The sequence below is a fragment of the Aquarana catesbeiana genome, linkage group LG10, assembly GCF_042186555.1.
Source record: "Aquarana catesbeiana isolate 2022-GZ linkage group LG10, ASM4218655v1, whole genome shotgun sequence".
Taxonomy (NCBI): Eukaryota; Metazoa; Chordata; class Amphibia; order Anura; family Ranidae; genus Aquarana; species Aquarana catesbeiana.
Window position 1 is genome coordinate 172,759,314 of NC_133333.1, and position 25,940 is coordinate 172,785,253.

Consider the following 25,940-nt stretch of genomic DNA (forward strand, 5'->3'; position numbering starts at 1 on the left):
ATGTATTTTATTGGGGTTTTATGTGATAGACCAACACAAAGTGGCACATAATTGTGAAGTGGAAGGAAAATAATAAATGGTTTTCAATTTTTTTTACAAATAAATATCTGGAAAGTGTGGCGTGCATCTGTATTCAGCTCCTTTAACTCTGATACGCCTAACTAAGTCAACTAAGTAGTAAATAGAGTCCATCTGTGTGTAATTTAATCTCAGTATAAATACAGCTTTTCTGTGAAGCCCTCAGAGGTTTGTTAGAGAACCTTAGTGAATAAACAGCATCATGAAGGCCAAGGAACACACCAGACAGGTCAGGGATAAAGTTGTGGAGTAGTTTAAAGCAGAGTTAGGTTAAAAAAAAAAAATATCCCAAGCTTTAAACATCTCACGGAGCACTGTTCAACCCATCATCCGAAAATGGAAAGAGTATGGCACAACTGCAAACCTACCAAGACATGACCCCCCACCTAAACTGACAGGCTGGGCAAGGAAAGCATTAATCAGAGAAGCAGCCAAGAGGCCCATGGTAACTCTGGAGGAGCTTCAGAGATCCACAGCTAAGGTGGGAAAATCTGTCCACAGGACAACTATTAATCATGCACTCCACAAATATGGCCTTTATTGAAGAGTGACAAGAAGAAAGCCATTGTTTAAACAAAGCCATAAGAAGTCCTGTTTGCAGTCTACGAGAAGCCATGTGGAGGACACAGCAAACATGTGGAAGAAGGTGCCTTGGTCAGATGAGACCAAAATTGAACTTTTTGACCAAAACCAAAACGCTATGTGTGGCAGAACACTAACACTGCACATCACTCTGAACACACCACCCCCACCGTGAAACATGGTGGTGGCAGAATCATGTTGTGGGGATGCTTTTCTTCAGCAGGGACAGGGAAGCTGGTCAGAGTTGATTGGAAGATGGATGGAGCCAAATACGGGGCAAACTTATTCCCTGTACACATGACCGGTTTCGCCGTCGGAAGGTTTTTCAGACGGAGTTCCGACGGAATTTCGCTCAAGCTGTCTTGCATACACACGGTCACACCAAAGTCTGACTGTCCAGAACGAGGTGACGTACAAGTAAGATGGGACTAGAAAAAGGAAGTTCAATAGCCAGTAGCTAATAGCTTCCGTCTCGTACTTGCTTCAGAGCATGCGTCGTTTTTTATACGTCGGTACAGCATACAGACGCACGGTTTAGTAATGAGTTCCGTTGGAAAAATTTAGAACATGTTTACTATCTAAGTCCGTCAGAATTTTTGACGAAAAAAGTCCGATGGGGCATACACACGGTCGGAAAATATGATGGGAAGCTCCCATCGGACTTTTTCTAACGGACATTCCGCTTGTGTGTACGCGGCATAAGAAGAACACTTGTTAGAGTCTGCAAAAGACTTGAGACTGGGGTGGAGGTTCACCTTCCAGCAGGACAACGACCCTGAACATACTTCTAGAGCTACAATAGAATGGTTTAGCTCAAAGCATATTCATGTGTAAAGTCTTGTACACATGATCGGATTTTCCGCAGACAAAACCTCAGGAATTTAGTTTGAAGGGCGTTGGCCAGGAACTTGTCTTGCATACAAACGGCAAGGAATTATCGGCCAACAAACATGAACGTAGTGGTGTACTACGTGTTTTTTCAGCTTTTTAGAGCCACTCTTTGGGCTCCTTCTGCTAATTTCGTGTTAGTAGAAGTTTGGTGAGTGTTGATTCGTGCTTTTCATTTTGCTCTTTTCATTTTGCGCTTTTCATTTCGTTTCTGAGCGGCCCTTCGTCAATCAGACATGTTGCGGAACTGGAGGAAATAACATGTTATTTATTATTGGCCTTGGAGTTACTGCTTTGACCCAAGTCCAGTCCAGGAACAAGAGGAGGAGGAGTCCTGTGGGAGCTCCAGGAGAATAATCCAGATGATTTTCAGGAATTATCTCCGCATGACGGACCCCTGCTTTCACCAACTCTTGGCATTGTTGACCCCCTATATTAAGAAGCAGGACACATGCATGAGGCTTTTATTTTATTTTTTGGTTGAATAATAATGATTTGATTTAGTATATTTTCTATATTTTTGGATGCACAGAGTGCACTTTTTGGTTAAGTTCTATTGGTAGATAGTATGTCTAATTTTATTTGTTTTCTTTTTTAATGCACAATAAAAAATTGTGTAGAATAATACTTGGCTATGTGTCTTCAAATGACAGTTTGGGAGTAGGCAGTTACATTTAAAAAAATACAATGTAAAATTGGCAAGGGACACCAACATAGTTGTATCTTTGATCTTAAAAACTACGGAATAATGGTATTGTGGTAACTTGCCCAAATTAAAAAAAAAAAAAGAAAAAAAAAAGCATAATAATATTATTCTTTATATCACTAGAAAAAAAACTCCATCAGTATCACCAGCAAAGCAGCTTCATTATTAGCCCATTAAAGAAGAGAATGTGCGCTGCATTTCGAGATTTCATAATTTGCCACGTCACGAAAGTTTATTCCCCATTAGGAACACTAGTTTACAAGACCGACAGCTTCTGGCTCGTCCTTACTTCCGAGCATGCGTGTAGGTACTTTGGCCTTTTGTCCGACGGACGTGTACACACGCTCGGAAAATCCGACAAACGGACAAATGTAAAAATGGAAAATTTTAAAACCTGCTATCCAACATTTGTCCACGGAAAATCCGACAATTGTCCGATGGAGCATGCAAGCGGTCAGATTTTCCACCAACAGCCTGTCATTACACATTTCCCGTCGGAAAATCCGATCGTGTGTACGAGGCTTTAGAATGGCCCAGTCAAAGTCCAGACCTAAATCCAATTGAGAATCTGTGGCAAGACTTGAGAATTGCTGTTCACAGACGCTCTCCATCCAATCTGACAGAGCTTGAGCTATTTTGCAAAGAAGAATGGGCAAAAATGTAACTCTCTAGATTTGCAAAGCTGGTAGAGACATACCCAAAAAGACTTGCAGCTGTAATTGTTGCGAAAGGTGTTCTACTAAGTATTGATAAAGGGGGGCTGAATACAAATGCACGACACACTTTTCAGATATTTATTTGTAAAATATTTTGAAAACCATTTATCATTTTCCTTCCACTTCACAATTATGTGCAACTTTGTGTTGGTCTATCACATAAAATCCCAATAAAATACATTTACATTTTTGGTTGCAACATGAAAAAAATTTGAAAACTGTCAAGGGGTGTGAATACTTTTTCAAGGCACTCTATAACAATCCAGCTATCTAGCTAATTCAGGTCAATATTCTGGTGACACTTATTTACATCAGATCTTTGTGAGAATGACCATTATGGCCTTGGAATGAAATGTGTCTTCAATACACATTTCTTCTCTATGATTAGAACTTAACTCCAAAACCACAGCGTATGTGTGTATATGTATATACACTGCTCAAAAAAAATTAAAGGAACACTTTGAAAACACATCAGATCTCAATGGGGAAAAATATCTTGCTGGATATCTATACTGATATGAACAGGGGAATGTGTTAGGAATGAAAGGATGCCACATCACTTGATGGAAATTAAAATTATCAACCTACAGAGGGTTGAATTCAAAGACACCCAGAAAATCAAAGTGAAAAAATAATGCAGCAGGCTAGTTCATTTTGCTGAATTTTCATTGCAGCAACTCAAAATGGTCCTCAGTTTGTTTGGTCCCTACGTGCTTGTATGCATACCTAACAATGTCGGGGCATGCTCCTAATGAGAGGACGGATGATGTCCTGGGGTATTTCCTCCCAGATCTGGACCAGAGCATCACTGAGCTCCTGAACAGACTGCGGTGCAACCTGGCGGCACCGGATGGACCAAAACATAATGTCCCAGAGGTGTTCTATTGGATTTAGATCAGGCGAGCATGAGGGCCATTCAAATGGTATCAATGTGGCCACTTGAGGCCGGGTATTGTCGTGCACCAGGTGAAACCCAGGACCTACTGCGCCAGTGTAGGGTCTGACAATGGGTCCAAGGATTTCATCCCGAAACCTAATAGCAGTCAGGGTGTCATTGTCTAGCCTGTAGAGGTCTGTGCATCCCTCCATGGATAAGCCTCCACAAACCATCACTGACCCACCACCAAATCGGTCATGTTCAACGATGTTACAGGCAGCATAATGTTCTCCACGGCTTCTCCAGACCCTTTCACATCTGTCACATGTGCTCAGGTTGAACCTGCTCTCATCTGTAAAAAGAAGCACAGAGCGCCAGTGGTGGACTTGCCAATTCTGGTGTTCAATGGCAAATGCCAATCGAGCTCTACTGTGCCGGGCAGTGAGCACAGGGCCCGCTAGAGGACATCGGGCCCTCAGGCCACCCTCATGAAGTCTGTTTCTGATTGTTTGGTCAGAGACATTCACACCAGTGGCCCTCTGGAGGTCATTTTGTAGGGCTTTGGCAGTGATCATCCTGTTCCTCCTTGCACAAAGGAGCAGATACCGGTCCTGCTGATGGGTTAAGGACCTTCTACAGCCCTGTCCAACTCTCCTAGAGTAACTGCCTGTCCCCTGGAATCTCCTCCATGCTCTTGAGACTGTGCTGGGAGACACAGCAAACCTTCTGGCAATAGCACGTATTGATGTGCCATCCTGGAGGAGTTGGACTGCTGATGCAACCCTTATAGGGTTCAGGAAATCGCCTCATGCCAACAGTAGTGACACTGACCCTAGCCAAAACTAGTGAAAAACAGTCAGAAAAGATGAGCAGAGAAAAAAAATGTCAGTGGCCTCCACATGTAAAACCATTCCTGTTTTGGAAGTCATCTCATTTTTGCCCATCTAGTGCACCTGTTGTTAATTTCTTTAACACCAAAGCAGCTGAAACTGATTAACAACCCCCTCTGCTACTTAAAGCGGGGGTCCACCTATCTATCGGTTTTTTTTTTTTTTGAGTTCATTCACAAACTTTTCTTCTCAGCATTACATACTCATATATTGTGTGTAATATGTCCGCCTGTGTCAGATTTCGTCGGAAAGAATAACTTATATTATTCACTGCAGGTGGTTTCCATCTTCATTGTGGGCATTTGAAGCCCACAAGCATTTATTTCCTGGATGTGGTGAATGCTGTGCTCCCAGCATTCACCACTCGTTCCCGCACATGCTCAGTGGCATCCTGGGAAGCCTGAGACTAGCTCCCAGGAGACTGTGTGGAGTCTGGGAGAGGCTAGAAACACGCCTACTCCCACGGGAGGAGAACCAGGAAGTGCAAAGAAGAATAGAAAAATAAAAGGTAATTACTGCGATTTAATTTTTTTTAAACGGCATGTCAGCATCTAGGCAAGGAAGAGAATACATACAGATATTGTTCAAAATTTGGGTGGAACCCCGCTTTAACTGACCAGATCAATATCTCAGGAGTTTTATTGACTTGATGCTATACTCTGATTAAAAAGTGTTCCTTTAATTTTTTTTGAGCAGTGTATATATATTATTGTATATACAGTGGGTAAAATACTTTTTGAACACGTCACCATTTTTCTAGGTGGATATATTTCTAAAGGTGCTACTGACATGAAGTTTTCACCACATGTCGGAAACAAACACATGCAATCCATACATACAAAGAAACCAACACAAATAAGTTCAGAAATTAAGTTATGTGTAATAAAATGAAATGACACAGGGAAAAAGTACTAAACACATGAAGAAAGGGAGGTGCAAAAAGGAACAGAAAGCCAAGACACCAGCTGAAATCTATCAGTAATTATAAAGCAATCCTGCCCCTTGTCAGTACAAATAATATCAGCTGGTTCAGTCTCTGCTGATGGCCTATAAAAAGGTTTAATTTCCAAGGTGTCACACAAGAAACATCTCATGATAAGTAAAAGCAAAGAGCTCCCTCAAGACCTTTGCAACCTTATTGTTGCAAAACATACTGATGGCATTGGTTACAGAAGGATTTCTAAACTTCTGAATGTTCCAGTGAGCACTGTTGGGGCCATAGTATGGAAGTGGAAAGAACATCATTTCACCATAAACCAACCACAACCAGTTGCTCCTCGTAAGACTGACAGAGGAGTGAAATTATTTACCAGAAGAGCTGTCCCATTGCCAAGGACCACTTATGGAGAGCTTTAGAAAGTCTTGGAATTAGCAGGTACAATTGTTTTAGAGAAAACAATAGGTAATGCACTTAACCACCATGGCCTGTATGCACGCTCACCACACAACACTGCATTGCTGAAGAAAAAGCATGTTGAAGCTCTGTGTGCACACCCTCTTATAACTGGGAATGTAGCTGTGTTCAGAATTAAGCACTCACATTCAAACTCATGGTAAATAGGAGTCAGTACACACCTGCCATCATCTAAAGTGCCTCTGATTAACCCCAAATAAAGTTCAGCTGTTCTAGTAGGTCTTTCCTGACATTTTCTTAGTCGCATCCTACAGCAAAAGCCATGGTCCGCAGAGAGCTTCCAAAGCATCAGAGGGATCTCATTGTTAAAAGGTATCAGTCAGGAGAAAGGTACAAAAGAATTTCCAAGTCATTAGATATACCATGGAACACAGTGAAGACAGTCATCATCAAGTGGAGGAAATATGGCACAACAGTGACATTATCAAGAACTGGATGTCCCTCAAATTTGATGAAAAGACGTGAAGAAAACTGGTCAGGGAGGCTGCCAAGAGGCCTACAGCGACATTAAAGGAGCTGCAGGAATATCTGGCAGGTGGAAAAATTAAAAAATTGCGCCAAACTCCTAAAAGGATAACGTGAAGCAGCCAACACAACAACCTGACTGTTGTAAATATATGAAAGTGAAAAAAGTGTGGCGCTAGAGAATAGTATTATGAGGTAAGTGACAGTGGTACCTAAAGGTGGAGGTACATAACCCTGAGATGTGTACCCAAATAATGATGATACTGTACAATGTGTAGAAAAACGATAATACTATACAATGTGTAGAAAAACGATCAAGTCTCTCCGTGTGGCAACATAAAACTAAAAAATATGAGAAAATGAATATAACTTAAATAAACACGTGTGTAGACACATATAAACAGTTAAAAAAAAACGTGTATGTATTGAGTGTATCAGTCTTTGGGGAGGAGCAACCTAACCCAAAAGACGGTTCAAAATTGAATCACAATAAGTAAATAGTGGAAAATTGCAACAATGTAGTGTGCATCAACTCATAACTGGCTTGCTCCTCTAAACAAGGCCTACAAGCAAAAGGCGTGAATTCCAAAAAAATAAGTCCATAAAAAGTGTAAGTATTAAATGTCCATCGTTATGCAATGGGGTGATTACATGTCCATCATTATACAATGGGGTGCTTCCCAATGGTTCCCCGACAGCTTAGGTGTAAGCAGTCCTCATACACAATCAATGGAAACCATTAGGAGTGTTCTTGCATGTAAAATAAATTCTCGTCTTGATATGGAAACTTTCACCAAGAAGATATGAGTATAAAATGCCCTTACCAGACAAGGTGGACTCACAGGCACTTGGCGGTGAGTCAAACAAGCGTGTACCGTCAAGCGGTGTGGTGTGGTAGACCATATGTGGATCCTAGACGGAGTCTCCTCAGAAGTCACCGGATGGCGTATCTCTGGGGGGACTGGACTGGAAGCAGATGTCTTCAGAGTTTGGCCTCAGTCCTCAGTTTGGAAAGTAGCATCCTCAGCGACCAACCATGTGAGTAGGCAAAGATAAAAAGAAAAAAAAACTTCCACATGGTGTAAATCCTTTTTTTAAAAACGTAATAACGTTTATTGGTAACAAAAGAGGTGTAAACCAAACGAGTGTACAAATATGGGCAGTAAAAATTTGGCTCACACAGGTACAAAAAATAAAAAATTCTTAAGAGTTGTAAAAAATTAGCGCAGTAGGTGATGGGGGTAAAGACAGAGAACCGACGCGTTTCGTCCTCAAAGACTTCTGCTTAAGTATGAATTTGCCCCCCATCCACTGCGCTTTATATACTACAAATGGCAATCATGAATAATTCAAGCGCTGCAGTGTTTCTGTGTTGTTTTTGGGGGGCCCTCTTTTTGAGCCGAGATTTGGTTACATACATACCTCTCATTTCTCCTCCTTCCCCCCCCCTTCTATTTCTTTCTATTCAGGCCTGGGCTAAGTGACATCTATTTATTAACAATTAAGTAGCACATATGTGAATCCTTCCCCCTTTATTTATGTATGAAGGGTTTAGATCTTTATATGTGTAACAAATTATGATCTTATTTATGTTGTCAATTATGGTTTGGTATGCAAACCTTCTAATTTTGGGTATACAAACCTTCCAATGACTGGCTCCGAATTTATATATGTTCAACCAAGATTAGTTATGCTGCCAAATTTGGTTTGGTATACGAGCCGTTTACTGTCATTCTTAATATAACTCTGTTCTCAAGCTTCTTCATTCGTTTCTCATGATTATGTGGTGCTGTACATAAAGATATACTTTGAAATCTATCTACATGTACCACCTTTATGGGCATACCAACTGGGAACTGTCTCTGTTACATATTTTCTAAATCAGTATGCTAATATTTGGCGATCTGACTTCTGTTACTCTGACTGGGCTACACAGATTTAGATTTCAAATGACTCCTCCCTCCTCGACCATCGCAATGTTTGCGTTTCAGGTCGTTGATGTAGGAGCTTCTACTTCCTCCCTCCCGTGATACGCAGGCTGTGAGCGGCCTTGCGTCATTCCGCACATAAGAGATCACGTGATCATTGTGCTAGCAGGGGTGACGCTGTGACTGTTGATTGGAGGACGGAGGTGAGGTCTGGCTCCCAACCAGCTATGGGGGAACAGGATTGGCCTCGAGTACATCACATGACTGTTTTGGTCAGCAATGACGCCGTCAGACCCGGAAGTCGTGCTGCACACTGCAGCGCTTGAATTATTCATGATTGCCATTTGTAGTATATAAAGCGCAGTGGATGGGGGGCAAATTCATACCCCAGCAGAAGTCTTTGAGGACGAAACGCGTCGGGTCTCTGTGTCTTTACCCCCATCACCTACTGCGCTAATTTTTTACAACTCTTAAGAATTTTTTATTTTTTGTACCTGTGTGAGCCAAGTTTTTACTGCCCATATTTGTACACTCGTTTGGTTTACACCTCTTTTGTTACCAATAAACGTTATTACGTTTTTAAAAAAAGGATTTACACCATGTGGAAGTTTTTTTTCTTTTTATCTTTGCCTACTCACATGGTTGATCGCTGAGGAAGCTACCTTCCAAACTGAGGACTGAGGCCAAACTCTGAAGACATCTGCTTCCAGTCCAGTCCCCCCAGAGATACGCCATCCGGTGACTTCTGAGGAGACTCCGTCTAGGATTCACATATGGTCTACCACACCACACCGCTTGACGGTACACGCTTGTTTGACTCACCGCCAACTGGTAAGGGCATTTTATACTCATATCTTCTTGGTGAAAGTTTCCATATCAAGACGAGAATTTATTTTACATGCAAGAACACTCCTAATGGTTTCCATTGATTGTGTATGAGGACTGCTTACACCTAAGCTGTCGGGGAACCATTGGGAAGCACCCCATTGTATAATGATGGATATGTAATCACCCCATTGCATAATGATGGACATTTAATACTTACACTTTTTATGGACTTATTTTTTTGGAATTCACGCCTTTTGCTTGTAGGCCTTGTTTAGAGGAGCAAGCCAGTTATGAGTTGATGCACACTACATTGTTGCAATTTTCCACTATTTACTTATTGTGATTCAATTTTGAACCGTCTTTTGGGTTAGGTTGCTCCACCCCAAAGACTGATACACTCAATACATACACGTTTTTTTTCACTGTTTATATGTGTCTACACACGTGTTTATTTAAGTTATATTCATTTTCTCATATTTTTTAGTTTTATGTTGCCACACGGAGAGACTTGATCGTTTTTCTACACATTGTATAGTATTATCGTTTTTCTACACATTGTATAGTATCATCATTATTTGGGTACACATCTCAGGGTTATGTACCTCCACCTTTAGGTACCACTGTCACTTACCTCATAATACTATTCTCTAGCGCCACACTTTTTTCACTTTCATATATGGCAGGTACTGGCTGTGTGGTACATGTGACAACAATCTCACGTATTCGTCATATGTCTGGACTATGGGGTAGAGTGGCAAGATAGAAGCCTTTTCTTACGAAGAAAAACATCCAAGCCTGGCTAAATTTTGCAAAAACACATCTGAATTCTCCTAAAACGTGGGAAAATGTGTTATGGTCTGATAAAACCAAGGTTGAACCTTTTGGCCATAATTCCAAAAGATATGTTTGGCGAAAAAACAACACTGCGCATCACCAAAAGAACACCATACCCACAGTGAAGCATGGTGGTGGCAGCATCATGTTTCAGCATGACAATGGCCCAAAGCATACATCCAAATCAAAAAAGAAATGGCTTCACCAGAAGAAGATTAAAGTTTTGGAATGGCCCAACCAGAGCCCAGACCTAAATCTGATTGAAAATCTATGGGGTGATCTAAAGAGGGCTGAGCACAGGAGATGCCCTCACAATCTGACATATTTGGTGTGTTTTTGCAAAGAGTGGGCAAATATTGCCAAGTAAAGATGTGCCATGCTGATAGACTCTTACCCAAACCCAGAGTTCTGTAATCAAATCAAAAGGTGCTTCAACAAAGTATTAGTTTAAAGGTGTGCACACTTTTGCAACCACATTATTTTAGTTTTTTAGTTTTACTTCCCTCCACCTAAAAGATTTCAGTTTGTTGTTCAATTGAGCTGTACAGTTTAAAGGTCACATTAAAAAGGTGGAAAAAGTTCTGAAACGATTGATCTTTGTCTCATTTTTTTACATCACAGAAACCTGACATTTTAATAGGGGTGTGTAGACTTTTATATCCACTGTGTGTGTGTATATATATATATATATATATATATATATATATATATATATATATATTTTTTTTTTTTTTGTACAGGACGCCAAGGTTGGGTCCTGGATGGGTGCTATATAGCACCGATATTTGGGGTATGGTCCCTTTAAGGGAAGTGTGGTAATGTTCAGGGGGTCACCCAGAATGGGTGAGGAATTCCCGGGAGTAGAGTCAATCAGGAGAGGACTGACTCGCAGTCCTCTCTGTCTTAATATTATTTGGGAGGCTCTGAAGTGATATTCGGGTGGGAAAGAGCCTCCACCCCTGACGACAGTGATTCAGCACACAGGGGGTTAAAGGCCTCCAGAAAACAACTCATAAAAGACAGGAAGTAGTGCTAGAGGTGGTAGTGAGGAGGAGTTGGTGATCACACCTGTCTTGATGAGCTGTGTATCTGTTGGAAGCTGCTAAACATTCAACAAGGACTCTTAAAATTCTGGGGTGAAGACCCGTCCACAAACTGTACGTGCCTTTTCTTTAATTTTCCTTGTGCTGAAGATATGCGGACTTTGTTTTATATTTTTGTGCTGTGTGCTGAATGAAGCTTTATTTTTGATTTGCTTACAAATAAAAGCCTTCTTGTTTAAAGTTTATGCACTTGGTCCCGTGGAGCTATTATCCCCTAAACTTTACAATGTATAATATATATACATATACACATACAATCTCACAAAAGTGAGTACACCCCTCACATTTTTGTAAATATTTTATTATATCTTTTCATGTGACAACACTGAATAAATTACACTTTGCTACAATGTAAAGTAGTGAGTGTACAGCTTGTATAACAGTGTCAATTTGCTGTCCCCTCAAAATAACTCAACACACAGCCATTAATGTCTAAACTGCTGGCAACATAAGTGAGTACATCCCTAAGTGAAAATGTCCAAGTTGGGTCCAAAGTGTCAATATTTTGTGTGGCCACCATTATTATCAAGCACTGCCTTAACCCTCTTGGGCATGGAGTTCACCAGAGCTTCACACTTTGCCACTGGAGTCCTCTTCCACTCCTCTATGACAACATCACGTGGCTGGTGGATGTTAGAGACCTTGCTCTCCTCCACCCTCTGTTTGAGGATGCCCCACAGATGCTCAATAGGCTTTAGGTCTGGAGACATGCTTGACCAGTCCATCACCTTTACCCTCAGTTTCTTTAGCAAGGCAGTGGTCATCTCGGAGGTGTGTTTGGGGTCATTATCATGTTGGAATACTGTCCTGCGGCCCAGTCTCCAAAGGGAGGGGATCATGTTCTTCTTCAGTATCACAGTACATGTTGGCATTCATGGTTCCCTCAATGAATTGTAGCTCCCCAGTGTGGGCAGCACTCATGCAGCCCCAGAGCATGACAATCCCACCACCATGCTTGACTGTGGGCGAGACACACTTGTCTTTGCACTCCTCACCTGGTTGCTGCCACACATGCTTGACACCATCTGAATCAAATAAGTTTATCTTGGTCTCATCAGATCACAGGACATGGTTCCAGTAATATATGTGCTTAGTCTGCTTGTCTTCAGCAAACTGTCTGCAGGCTTTCTTGTGCATCCATCTTTAGAAGAGGCTTCCTTCTGGGACGACAACCATGCAGACCAATTTGATGCAGTGTGCAGCGTATGGTCTGAGCACTGGCAGCACTCATATGTCTATTTCTCAAAGACAACCTCTGGATATGACGCTGAGCATGTGCACTCAAATTCTTTGGTCAGCAAAGGGGACAGCAAATTTACACTGTTATACAAGCTGTACACTTACTACTTTACATTGTAGCAAAGTGTCATTTCTTCAGTGTTGTCACATAAAATTTTACAACAATGTGAGGGGTGTACTCACTTTTGTGAGATACTGAACATATATATAGTGGCAGGTCGAGCCCATGCCACTGTTTAAAATGGCGGTCTGGGCAGCAAGCATACTAATGATGCAGGTATGTGCTGCATTCATGTTAGAGCCAGAGTTAAGGCTAGTACACACAGGCTGAATGTTGGGCAGCATCAGCAGGTTCAATAGAAGCCGGCCGACTTCGGTCCGTGTCTACGGCAGCCAGTTTGACAGAAGCTAGCCGTTCACCCAGCTTCTGTCGAAGGGTCATGTCCGGCTCCCGATCCGCTGGCCCAGAGTGTTCTGGCGGGGGGCGGGGGCCTCCCTATCAGGACACAATAGCAAAGCAGGGAGATTGCTGTACTAACACCTTATTGTTAGTACAGCGGCTCCAACCCGAGCTTTCCGCTTTTTTTCGTTCAACCCAGTAAAAACTAATAGTGTGTACTAGGCTTTAGAGGTCAGTGGTCCCACCCTCCTGAGGGGGTCAGTGTGTGAAGGGAGCCGTGAGAGGTGCAGGCTGCACCATATTGTCCAGGACAGGACAGACTGAGGCACGAGCCTGTGAGCGAGACAGTCCGGGACAGACAGACCAGCTGGGGCACTGCACAAAAGACAGAGAGCTGAGGTACAGCGGGTGAGCACTGGATATGTCTGAGCAGTAAAGTTGCATCAAAAACCACAAGGCTGAATGTTGTTTTATCTTTTCATAATAATGGTGAGAAAGCCCTGCATGGGAAGACATCCATGTGAACTTTTGCTTTGTTTTAAATAAAAATAGGCAGAAAAGCCCTAAAAACCTACTTCTGTCATGGAGTAAACTCACTGTTTGGTGCTACTCTACCAATGAGCTACAAATTCCCCAACTTGTCACAATACATATAAAATAATAACAGTTAAAACAGTTATTAGAATTACGCTATATTTTTGGTATAGACTTTGCTATAAACATCATTTTTATCACTTACCTGGCAACTAACTTTTTACAAAAAGGTCAGTAGTGCATCCTACATATTTCTCTTTAAAAGACTTGCTTATTTTTGACTGATGTTCCAAACCATTGTGAAAATACTAGTTACTTGGCTGTAGTTTTAAATGGCTTCTGTACTTTCTGGGTCAATAGCCTGAAGACAACTAGTATTTTCAGAAGGAGATCAGCAATGGCATCCTTAATATTCCTCTCAGTACAGGTTTTCTTTAAATTGTCTCCTTTGTAAATGCTTTGCAGGGTGTACAGTTCATGTGCAGAATGGTTTTCCATAAGTATTTTTTGATTCTTTCCCCATGGGGATGATCTTCATGCTGCTGCTACTCAGACATATGAAGTGGAAATATTTAATATAATGGAAGGTTACAGCTCTGTACAGCTCTCTGTCTCTGTAATTGGCACACTTGCCTCTCTCTTTGCACCAATTAAGTTGGAGAGGGTTTGGGTGGTATTAACCTCTGCTCTGCAGACATCAAAGTCGAGTAGATTAACAGCGTTCATGCATAATACATATATGAATGGTTTCTTGCAGTTAGCCCGTGGTCTCAATCAACCAAATCCTTACTAAAATCACTGCTGCTCTGCACCTCATATTTAGTGCATGTCATTCCTCGTTTTAACATCCTTAAATCTCTGTTCATTGTTGTCTGTTGTCCTTTTGCTGGAGAAATACATGACCAGATCCAGCGGTACAGTGATATGAGGAAAACCAAATCATGAAGAAGGCAACTACAATATAACAAAGGGTTTCATATACTCTACTTCATATACTCTCAACCTGACAATCGCGATCTACCCATGGATCGCGAGAGGATGACGGGTAGATCTTGTGTCCGCAGTGCCGACTTCGGAGCAGAGCAGCACACACAAGCAGCTGGCTCTGCAGCATGGCTTCACTGACTCCTGTGTGATCCTCCACTCACATCCGTCCCGCACATTTTTTACATCTGATACAGGCAGTTAGTATGGATGTGAGGGGAGGGGACGGAAGGCAGCATGTCGGAACAAGCAGGTAAGAAACTGATCATTAGTGAAGGGCAAACAGTAGTGGGCTGTATACTCCTGATCTGTTAATGCTGAGCTATATACCCCTGATCTGTGAATGCTGAGCTATATACTCCTGATCTGTGAATGCTGGGCTATATACTCCTGATCTGTGAATGCTGGGCTATATACTCCTGATCTGTGAATTCTGGGCTATATACTCCTGACCTGTGAATGCTGGGCTATATACTCCTGACCTGTGAATGCCAAGCTATATACTCCTGACCTGTGAATGCTGAGCTATATACTCCTGATCTGTGAATGCTGAGCTATACACTCCTGACCTGTGAATGCTGAGCTATATACTCCTGATCTGTGAATGCTGAGCTATACACTCCTGACCTGTGAATGCTGAGCTACATACTCCTGATCTGTGAATGCTGGGCTATATACTCCTGACCTGTTAATGCTGAGCTATATACTCCTGATCTGTGAATGCTGAGCTATACACTCCTGACCTGTGAATGCTGAGCTATATACTCCTGATCTGTGAATGCTGAGCTATACACTCCTGACCTGTGAATGCTGAGCTATATACTCCTGATCTGTGAATGCTGGGCTATATACTCCTGACATGTTTATGCTGACCTTTATACTCCTGACCTGTGAACGCTGGGCTATATACTCCTGACCTGTGAATGCTGGGCTATATACTCCTGATCTGGTAATGCTGAGCTATATACTCCTGATCTGTTAATGCTGGGCTATATACTCCTGACCTGTAATGCTGGGCTATATACTCCTGATCTGTGAATGCTGGGCTATATACTTCTGACCTGTAAATGCTGAGCTTAATACTTCTGACCTGTAAATGCTGAGCTATATACTCCTGACCTGTTAATGCTGGGCTGTATACTCCTGATCTGCTAATGCTGAGCTATATACTCCTGACCTGACCCTGCTGGGCTGTAAACTCCTGATTTGTTAATGGTGAGCTATATACTCCTAACCTGTAATGCTGGGCTATATACTCCTGATATATGACTGCTGGGCTATATACTTCTGACCTGTAATGCTGGGCTATATACTCCTGACCTGTGAATCCTGCGCTATATACTCCTGACCTGTGAACTTTAGTTTCTCCTGACCTGGATAAGTTCATATTTTTACGTTGACATTTGTATTATTATATTTTTCTAAGGAGGTTCACAAAAGAATGTGGTGCAGGAAACATGCATTCCATGCACATTTCCTGCACTCCCGGTGAGCACGCGGCCAATGCAGATTGCAATTGCAGTGCATTTGTGGGCACAATATTGCATGGTTCTGCAGTACCATGCTGTTTGCTGCAGCATGCACCACATGGGGAAAACGTGGGAAATGCACAGGAGTGTGTGCCGCAGTACTGTGTGATCCCGGAGTGAATTGGCTCCAAGTTCCCAAAAAAAGTGCGTTGTGCCCGGTGATCTTTGCTTTCTCCCATGTTCTTCAGGTAGATCTCCACCATTCTAAGGTTGCCTACCCCTGATCTATACTGACTAAAGAAAAGTAGACCTACTGTTCCAAGCAACCAGTCTGAATACAGCTGTCATTTTTCTTCAGTGGGTTTAAGAATGATATGAAGTCTCAGGTTGCTATGGGCAACATATTCACCTATCCCAAGTTTGACATAAAGATCATACGATGATAGATACTTTAGTTTTAGATGGATGGATGTCAGTGTGTTGATCCACCCACCACCTTCTTATCAGAGGCTCAGAATCTGTTAAGGAGGTCACCTCAGTTAAATTCCCAGCTTCGCTCCTTTGCAGCAATTCCAAGGACAAGCAATACAGATTCCCCCAATTACAGTAGTTTCAAAGAGTGAGGAACCCTTAAAAAATACATGATTTCATTGCATATAAAATGTAAACTGCAGTCATTATGGTCACAACGATGTAAATGTTCCAGAATACAAAAGGCAAATAAAGCAAAACTATTTTATGTAACATGTGCTGGAGCAACATCTTGTCACCCTTATAATGGCCATAGCAGGCCTGCAGAGGTGACAACTCAGGTACAGGCGATTTAACCCACTGCATCCAACCACACTGAAAAAAATTGTCCCAGATCAATGTTCCACCAACAAACAATGTTTCAATTCAGATACTGTAATCTATTGCCCCTCTTCATACACCCAATTTTTTTTTACTTCAAACCTTTTATTTTATAGAAAGATCAATATCGGCCAAAGGCAAGCAACTTGTGAATCAGGGCCTCAAATTACCATTAAGTTCCCCAGATTCCTAAATAGGTTCTACTGAGCACCATAGATTTTAAAACTTTTGGATCAAATTGACAAGTGGAATTCTATAAAACTAGCATACCTGTTTTTAACAACAACACTATCTTGGTACAGACGATCAAAGGTACAGATCTTCAGATCGACAATTGAATTTGGAACATACACAGGAACATCAATAGCCAGTCCAGTGGCAATGATAGGAATCTGAAAGAAGAGGTGGAAGATGGTCAAATATTTATCTGTAAACCTTGCTTCAATGTACCTCTCACGTGTGTCTAATTTGCCAAGATAGACCTGTTTTTGGAGCAAAACTAGTGAAAGAGCTCATAAAAATGAGCAGGAGCTCCTTTAAGTAGAACCAGAATGGAATAAGAAGTAGGAAGATTGGTTATGAGGTCTAAACTTTCTTAAATTTAGAGTTTATTGGAAAGGTGTGACCAAAACCAGCACTTTTTGGATTGTCCCTAAAAATGTGCCTGCTTCTGCTTATGTATGTATTCCTTAAATTCCAACTCTCTGCTGCTATTACCAGCCTACACTTCCTGCACTGGTCATTATTCAATCAGCGTCCAGCTTTTGAAGTATTCAGACCAAACTTCTTGACTAAAATAGTGGCATTCAGCTCCCACTAAATGTCAGATTTCAGACCACCTGATGTTGTAAAAGTGGAAGCAAGACTTTAGTTCATTTTGCAAAGTACCATTATAAATGTAAAATACTTACAGCTTTACAAATTTGATTATCAAAAGTGATCTCAAACAATGCACTTGCTTTTCCTGGGAATGTTGGGGTGAATATAATTGGAATTTTCACTGAAGTAAAAGGTGCTATCTCTCCATCTCTTTCCTAAAAAAAAAAAAAAAAGATTACAGTACACAAAACAAATACAGCATAAAACAATGATTCTGAGAAGAACATACTGGAAGGCAAATGATTTGATTAGCATTGATGTCAGGGACCTGTAGCTTGCAAAGCTACTGTGACTTTTTTTTAAGTTTTAGACATAATATGAAATACCACACATAAATGATACATATTTACCACATGCAGCTAAAACAAGAACAACTTCTTTCTGGAGCTTGGTTGACAGCTCCACTATAAAACAGAGCAGAATAGCAGGCATAGACTCCTTCCTCTCACTATCATACACAGGCTGATAACAAGCACGCTGGCAGTTATTCCTTATTTAAAGGATAAGTTCAACTTTTGGAACATGTTATAATGTACCACCTGTTTTTAGGGTGGAACATATAACATGTTCCCACTCCTGCAGCATCTCCGGGATCTGCTGCATCTAGTGACAGCAAGCGGGGGATCTTTTCCTCCCGCTTGCTGTCACTATTTAAAAAAAAATGTGGCTGTGTGGGGCTGCGCCCACCCACGTCATTCATTCTAGAGTTCTGTGAATGGGAGACTACAAGTGCCAACATCCCTTGCGGCTGTCGGCTTGTAGTTCTCAATGAATTATCGGGGCATTGTTGAGCGCTCTGTGAGCTCATTGTCTCTTCCTGTCAGAGTGTAACTGACAGCTCATACGAGGTACTAGCAGACAGATGCACTGGCAAGTCTGCAGGAGTCCTACATGGCACCCTTACTGCAGATGCAATGCTTTTCAGGCTCCTAGTACAAAAAATAATAAATGCACATTTTTTAACCTTTTAAAAAGATGTGCATTTATTTAATTTTTTTTTTTAAAAGGTGAACTTATCAATTAAACAAAAGTACACTACATGTCCTGTATGTTTAATGTTTTGGGGAGTTTTTTTAAGCTTACATGCTTATTATGTATTTTCAATTATTAAAATTATTATTTTACAAATATACTGTACACTTCTGATATATCAATGGCATTCAGTTTATAAAGCATGGCATTTAAGATAGAGATTAATTCTAAAGTGAGTCATAGTCTAATGCCGTGTACACACGGGCGGACTTTTCGACCGGACTGGTCCGACGGGACGAATCCGTCGGACAATCCAACCGTGTGTGGGCTTCATCGGACCTACAGCGGACTTTTTCGGTCAAAAATAAAACGGACTTTATATTTGGAACATGTTTCAAATCTTTCCGACGGACTCGAGTCTGGTCGAAAAATCCGCTCGTCTGTATGCTAGTCCGACGGACAAAAACCGACGCTAGGGCAGCTATTGGCTACTGGCTATCAACTTCCTTATTTTAGTCCGCTGTACGTCATCACGTACGAATCCGTCAGACTTTGGTGTGATAATGTATAGGCAAGTCCGTTCATTTGAAAGTCTGTCGGAAGTCCGTCAAAAGTCCGTCGAAAGTCCGTCGGAAAGACCGTCGGACCTTTGATGCCGAAAAGTCCGCTCGTGTGTACACGGAATAAGTGTCAGTGCACATTTGACATTTTGATGCAATTTGCAGCCTGATGTATTTTAACAAGATTAAACCAAAAAATACAGCTATAGGTGTTCTAGTCCTTTAAATTTACCATCAGTGTGCTCACATGACATTCGGCATAGAATAAAGCAGATTTTATCTTCCAGTTTTATTTATTTGCCCTATATTTTAGCCTGTAGTAGTCTTATTAAAAATCTGTTTATTTCATTTTATTTACATCAATGGCAGAAAAATATCCACGAAACGTTTTGTATTATAACCAAGGAAAAATAATCAGATTTGGCACCAACATTCTGTGACTTGATTATTTCTCAGACTGACATGCATAATACAGAAGTCTACATAAGGGTCTCTGGCAGTTATCCTTGAACACATACCTCACCCAGCTTGATATCTGCCATTTCTTCCTGAGTGTCTCCATACAGATGTTCGTCTCCACTGTGTGTGTTTTCCACAGCAACAGGGGGTTCCCCATTGACATATTCTACAAACAAACATTCAGTCAGTTGCAGGAAGCAGTGTCTGCTTTAAAGAAAATGTAAAGCTTGCAATGATACACATCCGAAAAATGAAAGATACTAAAGTTAGTCCACACAAAAAAATGTTTTTTTATTACCGTATGTTGGAGAGTGAAAGGAGAAGTATGGGTAAAAACAAATAAAAAACCCCCCATCAATACTCACCTCTATGCTGCAGCATCAGTATGATGTTGCAACTGTTTCACATTGGTTCTAAAACTGTCTGCTCAGAGCAGAGAGCAGTGACTGTCAGTCACTGCTCTCCATTCTGCTCTGGCTTCGCTCACTAAAACAACAAGTTGGGAAGAGGGCAAGTGCACCTGGCTCCAGCTCTATGCCATGCGCTGAGAGGTGGAACCAGCTGTTAACCAGGCAACTAGGTGGGTCACGACAATATTGTCAGGATCCTTCCGGAGCCCGGAGTGGCTCTGCTCTGTCACCAGTTGATGCCTTGTATGGGGAAAACGCGTCAGCTGGCGCACTAGACCTTGACATCACCACTCAAACAGTCAGCTAGCTTGAGCCGCGGCTGTTTTGAAATCTTTTTACCGTGTTCTTGGATGTAAGCGTTGCTACATTTTTACAATAAATTCACTTTAGATATACTACACCATGAAGTCCTTTCTTCTATCCTCTATTAATGAGACCACCCAGGATTATCTGAAAATATAGGACGATCTTCGTCTTGAAGCCTCTTCTTTAGAACTGGATATCCCGCTGCAACAGAAGGAGTATTTTCCCCTGAAAAGAGCTACAGGTGGATCATATTCTGGCCGGCAGGCTTGTGCACAGGATATCTTTGATCTCTAAAATTTGAGATCCTATAAATCTGGTACGTGGCATTGATATTATTTCCTGACTTCAGAATATTGGAAGATATACAGTATCTCACATCGCGGTCATTACACTTATATGGACTATTATTTTTGAGCACATGCAATAGTTTCTTTTATCACTTTTATAGTGATCAATTCACTTACCATGTTATTTATGTATTTTATTGTTCATTGGCATTTTATATGAATGTTTTTCTTTGATATATAACACTTCAAACACTTTTTTGGTATCACTTTTTTATTTTTTCATTTATTCACTTCTCTTAACTGAATAGTAGTGGATGCACGCTTGTTTTTATTTATCCAAAAGCCCATTATAACCTGACACAGGTGACATTAGAACAAAAGTAAGGGCACTTCTGTGACCCACAAGAGAAGTATGGCCAAAAAGCTTTGGCATACAGTACTTCTCTTTTAACCGCTTCCAGACTGCCCCATGTACATTTACTGTGGCAGGGCGGCCCGGGTGTGCAAAATCACATACGTGATTTGGTGCACGTGGTTTAAGGGGGCGCGCGCACCACCGGCGCACCGCTCCCGCTGTGAATGGACACAGCGGGAGCGAATCAGCGGTTCCGGTGGCCGCGATGGCCACCCACTGTCGATCATTCGCAGGAGAGACAGAGCAGAGGTGAGCCGATGTAAACAAAGCACACCGCTGCTCTGTCAGGGAGGAAAAGAGAGAGATTGTGTTTCAGCTAAGCTAAATCATGACCTCTCTTTTCTCCCAGTGAATCCACTCCCCCCCCCCCCCTTCAGTTAGAAACACCTCCCAGGGAACACATTTAACCCCTTGATCACCCGTGTAGTTAATCCCTTCCCTGCCAGTGTCATTTGTACAGGGATCAGTGCATTTTTTTTTTTTTGCACTGATCACTGTATTGGTGTCACTGGTCCCCAAAAAGTGTCACTTAGGGTCAGTTTTGTCTGCCGCAATCCTGTTAAAAAAAATAAAAATAAAAAAATTTTAAAAATCGCAGATCGCCGCCAGTAAAAACAATAAAAAAAATTAAAGGTCCCTAAATCAATCCCCTATTTTGTAGACACTATAACTTTTGCGCAAATCAATCAATATATGCTTATTGGGATTTTTTACCAAAAATATGTAGCAGATAACATATTGGCCCCCTAAATTGATGAAGATTTTTTTTTTTTTTTTGGATACGTATTATAGCAAAAAGTAAAACATATTGGATTTTTTTTCAAAATTGACGGTCTTTTGTTTATAGCGCAAAAATAAAGACTGTAGAGGTGATCAAGTACCAAAAAGCTCTATTTGTGGGAAAAAAAGGACATTATTTGTGTACAGCGTCGCACGACCGTGCAATTGTCAGGTAAAGCGACGCGCTGCCATATCACAAAAAATATCCTGGTCAGGAAAAGGGTAAAACCTTCCAAGGCTGAAGTGGTTAAAGTGGAGTTCCACCCATATAAAAGTCAGCAGCTCACTAGGTAGTGTTAACGTGGATGTAAACCCGATTTATGAAATTTGAGCTGGGCACATATATCTGCAGTGTTTTGTTGTCTCTCTTCAAAGCACTGTTTCCCATAGCTGTCTCCTGCTCCGTTCTTCTGTTATCACCTTGATAACTCCTGACAAGTTCTCCGTCACATATGATAAAAGCAGCCTGAGTTTTTTTTTCCACAAAAATTTTTTATTGAAATTTTCATAGATTATACAATTAATGTCACATAACACATAACTGAGCTACACGTACATGACTTCCTCTATAAGGATACATGAAATTTAAGGTTCAAGAAAGCAGGAACCAAAACATGTTATCTCCACATATGTGAACCAAACAATCATACACTTATGCCCTGTACACACGGTCGGATTTTCTGACGGAAAATGTGTGATAGGACCTTGTTGTCAGAAATTCCGACCGTGTGTAGGCTCCATCACACATTTTCCATCGGAATTTCCGACACACAAAGTTTGAGAGCTTGCTAAAAAATTTTCCGACAACAAAATCCGTTGTTGGAAATTCCGATTGTGTGTACACAAATCCGAAGCACAAAGTGTCACGCATGCTCAGAATAAATTAAGAGACGAAAGCTATTGGCTACTTCCTCGTTTATAGTCCCGATGTACGTGTTTTACGTCACCGTGTTTAGAACGATCGGATTTTACGACAACTTTGTGTGACCATGTGTATGCAAGACAAGTTTAAGCCAACATCCGTCTGAAAAAATCCATGGATTTTGTTGTCAGAATGTCCGATCAATGTCCAACCGTGTGTACAGGGCATAAGACTTGAAGTTCTAAGGCATAATCCCAGTAAGGGGGGCTTTCAGCAGTGTCTTACACCCTTCTAACTTCCAAAGGGATGGGATACTTCACATACAAGTATTCCATATATCCTCTGTAAATACTATAACACTAGCGAGGAATAGGAGAAACGTCCGACTACTAGGTCGGCACTTACTTGCATAGCTTTTAAATTTTTAAATAAAATAAGAAATAGAAAAGGAAAAGAAAGGAGAATAGAGGAGAAAGGAAAAAGGGAAAGGAGAGGGAGCAGGGAGGGAAAAGAAGGGAGGGCTGAGGGGGGGCACCGAGAGGGGAATACCTAGGGGAGGGGGTGGGATCACCACCAACTACCCACCCCAATATGCCCCAATCAGTGTGGGAGATGTTGTGAACCTTTAGGCACTCTTCAAGAGTTTATCCCGGGTTAAGTCCTGATAGCGTTGTGAGCTCTGGTATTCAAGCCAGGGAGCCCACGTCTCTGTAAAGTATGTTATTCTGTCCTGTGCAGTGCAAATCAACTCCTCAATTGCTGCTATCTGGTTGACCCGAGTCACCCTTTCCTTCATGGATGGGGGTGACTTGGACCTCCAATGTACTGAGAGACACAGCCTAGCTGCATTGATCATATACATAGCTAATGACCTATAGTATTTTTTACGTGAGAGTTTGGAGATGTGAAGGAGATATTGCGCTGGTGTGAATTCCAAAGAAAGTGAGGATATCTCGGCTGCCACTTCATGCACTTTATGCCAATATGGCCGAATCAGTGGGCAGGTCGACCAAATATGGAGGAACGTGCCTATACCCTGTTCACACCTCCAACATTGGTCTGAGACTGCCGGAATGAATTTGTGAATTAGTTCTGGTGTTCTGTACCACCTTGTTTTGATCTTATAGCCGTTTTCCTGGGTGTGAACGTTCAGAGATCCCTTGTGGATGTATAAATGCACTCGATCCCAAGAGGTCTCATCAATCACTATGTCCAGCTCACTTTCCCAGTAAGCATGATCCGATCTCAGGGAGGCATAAGGTTCCCCAAACATTGTGGCATAAAGCCCTGAAATTAAATGACTCTGGGGAGAGGAGATAGAGCATAGTGATTCCAGGAAAGTGGGGTTTTTCGCAAAGCTTTCCCTATTCGTAGGGCTATCCAGGAAATGTTTCAGTTGAATATAAGCCCAGAAGAGGAGGGATTTTGTGCTGGATAATTCTGCCAGTTCACCTTGTCTGAGAAACCTTCCTCTAGAAAAGAAGTGTTTAGCCTGCATTTCTGTAAAAGGCCATTCTGCTGATAAAAAGGCTCCTTCCATGCCAGGAGGGAAGTCTGGATTCCCCCAATAGGGGTGATCGCACAATGCTTGGTTGAAAGAGTGTACCTTACACGCCCTATCAAAGGCCTGCAGGGTTGCTCCAATGAGAGGATGGGAATGGACATTAGCTGGTATGTGTTTCTTTGAAACCCAGGGGATGTGGTGAAATTCAGTACCCAAAATTAGTTTTTCCAGTAAGACACAACTCATATTTTGAATGGAGCCTTCAATCCACTACCCAGGCTAAGTGGGCTGCCCAGTAGTACCTCTGGAGGTCTGGGAGTCCAATTTCACCTCCTGACTTTGGTAGTACCATTTCTGCCCACCCCACTCGGGCTACCTTGGCTCCCCAAATAAAAGCTCTGCACATGTGCTTATATACTGTGAAGAAGGAGGGAGGCAGATGAATCGGAATAGTCTGTAATTTGTACAGTAAGCGGGGGAGTACCGTCATCTTTAATATTGAGGCCCGACCGAACCAGGAGATAGTGTGGGCCTCCCATCTGTGGAGATCCTGCTGTATAAGCTTCAGTTCCGAGAGGAAGTTCTTTTCATACAGGTCATTAAGCTTACTAGGGAGTTGGATACCTAGGTAATAGCATCTGTTTTCCATCGAAATGAAAAGTTCATTTGACAGAGTTGTACTGTCTTAGGGGGCAAGGAGACATTTAGTGCATATGACTTTGAGAGATTTATTTTCAGATTGGAGATGACCTTAAACTGTTCTAATACTGGCATTAAATTAGGCAGAGACGTCAGCGGGGATGAAAGAAAGAGAAGAATATCGTCCGCAAAGGCGGACCGCCTTATATTCCCACTGATGTACCTCTATGCCTTTTATGTCTGGATTCGCACAAATGCATCTGAGGAGGGGTTCCAAGGTAAGGATATACAGCAAGGGAGAGAGAGGACATCCCTGCCTAGTTCCATTTTGGATGGGGAAGGCGTCCGACAGGTGGCCATTCACTCGGACTCTCGCCCTGGGATTGGCATAGAGTGCCCCAATGAAAGCCCGCATGTTACTTCCCAGACCCAGGTCTTCCAGAACTGCACCCATGTAGTCCCAGGCCACCCTGTCGAATGCCTTCTCCGCATCCATAGCCACAAAGCAGCCCTCTCTGTTGGTTGACGTAAGCCAATGATGTAAATTGAGGCCTTTGATGGTGTTGTCCCTGGCTTCTCTTCCAGGGACAAAACCAACCTGGTCGAGGCTCACCCAGGCAGGCACGTGATAGGATAAGCGTGTAGCCAGGATCGTGGCAAACAATTTAACATCCACATTTAGGAGGGAAATAGGCCAATAGTTGGCTACATCAGTGGGATTTTTATTTTCTTTAGGTATCACTGAGATGTAAGCTTCTAACAGATAATCCGACTCACAAGGAGAGTGGGAGAGGGCGTTGAAGGCCTTCAGGAATGTCTGCACCAAGAGATCAGCATAATTTTATAGTATTGTGCCAGAAAGCCATCTGGTCCCGGGCTTTTACCGGGTTTCGTTGCCTTCAAAGCCTTCCCCCACTCCTCAATTGACAGTGGAGCCTCCAAGGCTTGCCAGTCATTTGTAGACAGTGCTTGGGGGCTGTATTTCCTCAAAAATTGCCTTATGAGGTTGGAGCGTACCGCCTCCGTGATAGGTCTGCGCTCGTGCGAATCAAGGTTATATAATTTACTCTTGAAGAGATG

General features: G+C 42.0%; 1 protein-coding gene across 1 annotated transcript in view; it reads right to left on the reverse strand.

Annotated features, from left to right (window-relative positions):
- CFAP74 (cilia and flagella associated protein 74) overlaps nt 1-25,940 on the reverse strand; it is a gene marked incomplete in the record, with an annotated part of 325,669 nt that overhangs the window by 201,319 nt on the left and 98,410 nt on the right. The window contains 3 exon segments of the mRNA XM_073602977.1: nt 17,058-17,179; nt 17,699-17,821; nt 19,717-19,823. Of these exon segments, the coding sequence (XP_073459078.1) occupies nt 17,058-17,179; nt 17,699-17,821; nt 19,717-19,823 (352 nt within the window).